Here is a 6,446-nt window from a genome sequence, read left to right on the forward strand (position 1 = left end):
CGGGGCGGGGGGGGTGCCTCGCGCATGCCCGGCACCGCCCGTTAAATACCGGCGGGCTGGGAGGGAGCGGGACCGCCGCCCCCGGGAGCGGGACTGAGACCGACACCGCCCCCGCCATGGCCAGCGAGGGTGAGCCCGGGCGCCGCCGCCGCTGCTGCACGCACGATGCGCCGGGTGAGCGGCGGGGGGGGAGGTTTTCGGGGGAGGGCCGGCACCGGGAGTCCCCCTCCCCTCTCCCGAGCACCGCACCGGGTCCTGGTCCTGGGGGTGGGGGCCTCCCGCGCACCTGGGGGTCCACCCCTCCCTCCCCAGCATCACACCGTGTCCTGGGCGGGGGAAGAATCCGCTACCCTGGGTACTTGGGGGGGGTCCCCCCCATCCTGAGCATCACACCAGGCAGCAAGGGGGTGTATCCCCACCCCGGGCACCGGAGGGTCCCCCAGTCCTGAGCATCACACCGAGCACGGGGTGGGGGGGGGGGGTGTCCCCCTCCATCCTAGGCACCGGTGGGGTTCCTCTTCTCGAGCATCACCTGGGTACCACCCTGGGAGCTCTGTGTGTCCCCCGTGGGGTTTGGGGATCAGGGTGACATCCCAGTGCAGCAGCACCTGGGTGTCCTGCAGCACTGCGCCCAGGCAGGGTACAGCCCCAGCGTGACTCCACTCCACCCCCCTAGATGTCCCCAAGGCCACCGAGCCTCGGGGTGACAGTGATGGCCCCCGCCGGGGTTCCCTTTGCGACCGGCACTGCGCCGCCATCAACAATGTGCAGGGGGACTTGAGTGACCTGGCCCCCCACCTGCACCGTCCCCGTGTCCTCCCAGGTAGGTTGGCTATGGGATGGGCTGGGCATGGGGCTCCGGGGGGGGGGGGGGGGGTGTCCCACACCCCCTGTCATCTCCCTATCTTGTCTGCAGCCATGTCCCCCCCGTCCTGCTGCCAGCAGCACTCGGAGGAGGTCTGTGAGAGCTGCGTGGTGAAAACCACCCTGACGGCCGAAAATGTCGTGGAAGCCAACAAGCTCTCCAACAACTACAAGGTGGGTGCCCACGGTGTGGGTGGGGGCATCCGGGGGTGTTCCTGGGGGGCTGTAATAAGTTTTCTCCTTCTCCCTCCAAAAAAAAAAAATCTCTCTGTAGTTTGGGTTCAAGAAGTGGAAGAGCCATGTGACGGCGCGGCCCTGGGAGGACCGATCGGAGATCGTCAAGGAGCTCTACTCTGACCTCAATGTCATCCGGGGTTCTGGAGGTGAGTGGCCCTGGGGACAGCCTATGTGGTGGCAGCGTGGATTTGGGATGGTGCAAGTGACAATGGTCCCATCTGATGCCTTTTCTCCCGCAGGGTCCACAGTGACATGTGGGAACGTCCTCTACCTGCTGCTCTTTGGCTGGTGGCTCTCGTTCATCTACGTCCTCATGGCTGCCATGATGTTCATCACTATTGTGGGGGCTCCTTATGGTGAGTCCCAAATTTGGGACCCCCACGTGAAGGGCTGGGTGAGCCATGGAGCTCCTGGCTGAGCCCAGAATAGCACTGATGGGTGTTGGGTCCCTTCCCTTCAGGGTGGCCCTGTAGCTGGAGGGGACACATACGTCCCCAACAGAGCTGATGCTTGTGTCCCCACAGGGCGGCTCTGCTGGGACCTGGCTGGGTATTTCCTCTGGCCCTTTGGCAAAGTGATCCAGAAGGTGGAGGTAACGGTGTGCCCAGACTCCGGACCCTGCGGGGGGGGTGGTTGGGGTACCCCATGCTGCACCCTGACACCCCTCGTCTTCCCCCCAGGTCCCCAAATCCCACGGGGCGCTGGGCGCGTGCGAGGCCGGCGCAGAGACGAGTGGCGCGGGGGAGAGCTCAGCCCTGCTCGGTGGTCCTGTGCCACGCCGCTGGCGCCCATGGTGCTGGGCAGACGGCAGACACTGGGTGAGCCCCATACTGGACGTGGTGACAACCTTCTTCTGGGTGTGGGCACCCCAGGAGCTCCCCGTCATGGTGGGGATGGCACCCATAGGTGCCTCTGCTCCCCTGGGGTGGGTGTTTTGGGCTGAGCAAACCCTAAAGGTGACTACCAATTTGCAGCAGCGTGCTGGGGCCGTGGTGTGGCTCTGCCTGGGCTACCCAATGCTGGTGCTGGCCCATGGACTAGTGTGTGTCACAGCATGGCTCCTCGTCGTCCTCATCCCCGTGGCCAAGCTGAATGCCCGCACCATCACCCGTGTCCTGCTGCTACCCCCGGAGCAGGTGGTCGTCCGGCGCCTGAGGATGGTGGGTGTCTTTGTGCTGGGGTCCTGCACCCTGCTCCAGGGTGGATTTTGGGGTGGGGGCGGTGCTCAGAGCAGTGTCACCCACTTGTCCCTCCACAGACGGAGGTGCCACTGGAGGGGGAGGTGATCCTCTGCTGCTACCGCGCCGTCAACCCCTACTACTACAAATATGCCGTGGACGGCATCAATGTCTTCGCCGTCAGTATCCTTTTGTGGGCTGGAGGGGAACGGGGTAGGGGGGGCCTGGCCCCAAATCCCATCCACCTTGGTCATCTCCTTGACCGGCCACCCCAGACCTGCTGCCGTTGGTGCTGGTGACACTGGTGCTGGGCTACGTGGACAGCCACAACCGCCTGACCAGCTCCCCCATCAAGTTCACGTTGGCCCTGCTCTCCATCATGCCTCTCTCCTACTACATCGGGATGGCCATCGCCAGGTGAGCGTTGATGGGGGGAGACACAACATTTGGTGGCAAGGTGGGGACACATGCCAGCCCTGCTGACACCCTCCTTCTCCTCCAGCATCTCGGCCCAGAGCAACTTTGCGGTGGGAGCCGTGGTGAACGCCACGTTCGGCTCCATCACGGAGCTCACCTTCTACATCACGGCCCTCATCAAGGGCTCGCGGGAGGGCAACCGCTGCTATGCCGAGATCGTCAAGTCAGCGTTGACGGGGACGCTGGTGGGCTGTGTCCTCTTTGTCCCGGTGAGCCATGGTGGGGCACACTCATGGCATGAGGGCGCCCGGTCTCTGCGGAGAGCTGGGAGGATGCTGCGAGCAAAGTGCTGATGGACATTTTTGGGGGGCTTTCTCCATCCCCAAGGGTCTGTGCATGGTGATTGGGGGCATCCGGCACCAGGAGCAACGGTTCAACAGCCGCTCGGCGGGTGTCAGCTCAGCCCTACTCTTCCTCTCTGTGGGAGGTGAGTCGGGGACAGGGGTGTCCCCAGGCTTGGGGGGGACCCACCAGCATGGGTGGCCACCCCATGTCCCTCCATCCCCACAGGTGTCTTTGCCCCAACGCTCTTCTCCAAGGTGTACGGGAAGCTGGTCTGTGGCGAGTGCCACAACGTCACCCAGAACCCGCTGGGCCACTACCTCTGCCACAACTGTCACTTTGACTTGGTGAGTGAGGATCTGGCCGTCCAGCCTCTGGGGTTTGGGGTCAGGGGTGCTCCAAGCCCACCTGGCTCCTGCTTTTGATGGTGGCAGCGGGGCTGTCCCGTGTCCCCTGCATCCCCGTTGACAGGTTCTCTCTCTGCAGATGGAGAACAACGGCACCCTCTACTACAGTCACGTCCAGTGAGTGTCTGCTGGGGTGGGGACAGTGGTGTCCCCGCAGTGGGGTGGCACCTCTGGGTTGTGGCCCCGCATCCCTGCCAAGTCTCCCCTTCGTCCCCCTGAAGGGCTCCAATCCTGCACCCCCATCTCTTCCATCCCCAGATAGTGCAGGGAACCCCCCTGGGGTCTCCATGCCAGACCCTGGTGGCACTAAACATGTGTCACCCATGTCCCACAGACCCCTGGTGTACACCGTGTCCCTCCTGCTCCCTGCTGCCTACCTCATCGGCCTCTTCTTCACCCTGAAAACGCACACGCACATCTATGACATCCACATCAGCGGCTGTCACAGTGAGTGTCCCCAAACCGTGGGGTACCCCAGCTGTGGGGCTGGCTCTTCTCACTGCCCTGGGGCGTCCCACCATGTCTCTGCTCTTCCCCCCCCAGTGCCTGGCCACCACCACAGCGCTGTGGTCCACTGGTCTCGCTGGCGGGCCCTGGTCATCCTCCTGCTCTCCACCCTCTGCATGTCAGCCTGTGCTGACCTGGCCACGGAGCACATCAGCCCCATCCTCACCAACTCCACCATCTCCCAGGTGAGTGGGGGGATGGTGGTGAACCCTGAGGACCCAGATGTGCCCTCCAGGGATGGGGAACCTGCCCTGGCTGTGGGGTCGAGCTCCACAAGCCGGGGAAAAGATGCTGAGATGCTCCAGGGACTGAGGAGCTTGGTTGCCCACAGCTTAGATGTGGTCAGGATCAGGCCATGCGCTGATGTTACCTCTTCCCTGCAGTACTTCATCGGTGTCACTGTGCTGGCGATGGTGCCTGAGCTGCCGGAGATCGTCAACGGCATCCAGTTTGCCCTGCAGAACAACCTGAGCTTGAGGTGAGATGGCCCAAAGGATGGGTTTTGGGGTGTTTTCCTCCAGCATGGTCCCAGTCCCATAGCTGGACCTTGGTGCCAGTGATGGGCTGCCCAGCTTCATGCTAGTGGTGGGTCAGATCCCTGCCAACTTGCCCTCAGGAGGACCTAGAGCCACTCAAAAAAAAAAAAAATGGGCCCAGAACCAGGTTGGGCTGCATGGTTTGGTTCCTCAGGTTTTTGGTTTTTTTTCTCCCCCTGAGCTGAGCAACCCAAGGGCTGCTGAAGACCTGCTGCTTGGCTGCTCTTAAGTCCTTTGTCCTCCCCAGCATCGAGATTGGGAACTGCATCGCCGTCCAGGTCTGCATGCTCCAGATCCCCATCCTGGTGCTCTTCACCATCTTCTACGTGAGTAGCCCCAGAACAGCCCCTGGGTGACCTCCCACAGCAGGGCTGGGGACACGCAGCTCTCCGTGAGACGTGGCAAGGGCACCGCCGCTGTCCTCAGTGTCTCCTCTCCTCTGCTCAGTGCAGGGGAAAGTGGGGTCGGGTATCTCTTACCTTGGCTCATGCTGTCCCCAGCCTTATGTGGCAGAGGAGGGTTAAGGGGTCACATGCAAGTCCCCAACCACAACCAGTGTGGGGCTGTCCTGATAGGCCATAAACCCCAAATCCTCTCTGCCTCGCAGCCAACCAACTTCACGCTTGTCTTCAGTGACCTCCATGTCTATGCCAGCATGTTCAGCGTGGTGCTCATGAACTACATCTTCATGGATGGCAAATGTGACTACTTCCAAGGTGACCGCCGGCCCCCGAGGCTGCTGTGAGACCCACCTTCCCTGTGCTGATGGGCTGGGGGGGGTTCAGGGGGTCATCTGCTTGCTGCAGCTCTTGACATGTGGTGGCTTGAGCAATTCTGGGGTCTTGGGTGACCACCTGGGAGGTGCTGGGGCTGCCACCCTGCAGCGGCTCCAAGGGGGATCACTCCCTTTTCACCCTTAAGAGGGAGTTTTAAACCCCTTTTGATGGAGATTTTGCAGAGGCCCATGAAAGTCCTCTACAGTGGGCTAGTCCAGACCACACCAGAAGGTCTTAAAAACAACCTTGCTCCAGGGAGTAACCCCTTCCCAACCTGCTCTGTCTGTCCTAGGCACGGTGCTGGTGATGGTCTACTTCATCCTCCTGGCTGTGTATTTCTTCGCCCCATCGCCCAGTGGTTGCTGAGGTTTGGACTCTGCTTTCCCCAACCCTCTCGGTGGGCTCAGCGCCTGTCAAGGCGTTATCCGATGTCTCAGGGACTTGGCTGGGCCGGTTCCGGTCCGGAAGCATCGTTTGCTGAAGCTCCTGCTGCTGCCTGGCTCCCCCAGTGGGGTGCCAATGGGGCTTCATTGATGGGAAGGGTGGTGGCAATAGAAGCACTCGTGAACCAAGAAGGAGCTTCAATGCACTTCACAGAGGTATTTCCAGCCTACGCTTGTGTGGTTGGAAGGAAAATTGTCCTTAGTTGGAGGGCCTTGAAGGGGATTTCTGTGTAGTCTCAAGGACAGACCCCTCCCTTGGGACATGTTGCACTGGGAGAAAGTGCCTGAGAAGAGCCTCTCGTCCTTCCAGGCAGTGGGTGATCCCGGGCCTGGAAGGGACTTATGTCTGGGGATCACGCAGGGCTTCTTGATGGTACTAAAACACACCAAAAGGTATTTTTCAGCTGTTTTGTCATTAAAGCAGTTTTGTACTAATCAGAAACAAGCTTGTTTCTCCTTAAACGAGCCTTCTGTCACCTGTCTGGGTCCCTCTGTGCTCACCACCCAGGTTAGTGATGGTCTTGGGGTGATGGCCACTTGGTGCCCACCAAGGATGGCTCTCGGTGTGGTGGGCATTGGGCACCAGCAATGGCTCAGTTGGAAGCAGCATCCCTGGGAGCGGAGCAGGACAGCACTCAACATCCTTTGTCACAGCACCAGAGCAGGCGGCAGGGGAGATCTACCACCAAGCCGGGGGACAGAGACACCTCCGTGGGCTCCAGCTTTCTCCATCACCCTC

At 61.4% G+C, this 6,446-nt stretch overlaps 1 protein-coding gene across 4 annotated transcripts; it reads left to right on the top strand.

The window, feature by feature from the left end:
- The first annotated feature begins 6 nt into the window (after nt 1–6).
- On the top strand, nt 7–5,765 carry LOC134510438 (uncharacterized). 4 transcript variants are annotated; one of them, XM_063323755.1, is made up of 20 exons: nt 7–174; nt 677–823; nt 917–1,038; nt 1,139–1,247; nt 1,341–1,457; nt 1,626–1,693; nt 1,782–1,919; nt 2,076–2,261; nt 2,360–2,462; nt 2,555–2,696; nt 2,782–2,965; nt 3,084–3,183; nt 3,267–3,385; nt 3,525–3,562; nt 3,780–3,892; nt 3,989–4,137; nt 4,336–4,430; nt 4,736–4,814; nt 5,096–5,204; nt 5,557–5,765. In XM_063323755.1, exons 1-20 carry the CDS (start codon nt 117–119, stop codon nt 5,628–5,630), a joined length of 2,250 nt encoding a protein of 749 aa, XP_063179825.1. In that variant the 5' UTR covers nt 7–116; the 3' UTR covers nt 5,631–5,765. The 4 variants fall into 4 exon arrangements, 3 of the variants coding, with proteins under 3 accessions (XP_063179825.1, XP_063179824.1, XP_063179823.1); XM_063323754.1 differs by having other exon boundaries at nt 677–1,038; nt 1,139–1,457; XM_063323753.1 differs by having other exon boundaries at nt 677–1,038; nt 1,139–1,457; nt 3,780–4,137.
- Nucleotides 5,766–6,446: the final 681 nt, after the last annotated feature.

The sequence above is a fragment of the Chroicocephalus ridibundus genome, chromosome 1 (assembly GCF_963924245.1).
Source record: "Chroicocephalus ridibundus chromosome 1, bChrRid1.1, whole genome shotgun sequence".
Classification (NCBI taxonomy): Eukaryota; Metazoa; Chordata; class Aves; order Charadriiformes; family Laridae; genus Chroicocephalus; species Chroicocephalus ridibundus.

Coding starts and splice junctions, on each gene's coding strand:
- LOC134510438 (XM_063323753.1), top strand. CDS start 117: ATGGCCAGCGAGGGTGAGCCCGGGCGCCGCCGCCGCTGCTGCACGCAC. Junction 175..676: donor CTGCACGCACGATGCGCCGG/GTGAGCGGCGGG, acceptor CCACCCCCCTAG/ATGTCCCCAAGGCCACCGAG. Junction 4,815..5,095: donor TGCTCTTCACCATCTTCTAC/GTGAGTAGCCCC, acceptor TCTGCCTCGCAG/CCAACCAACTTCACGCTTGT.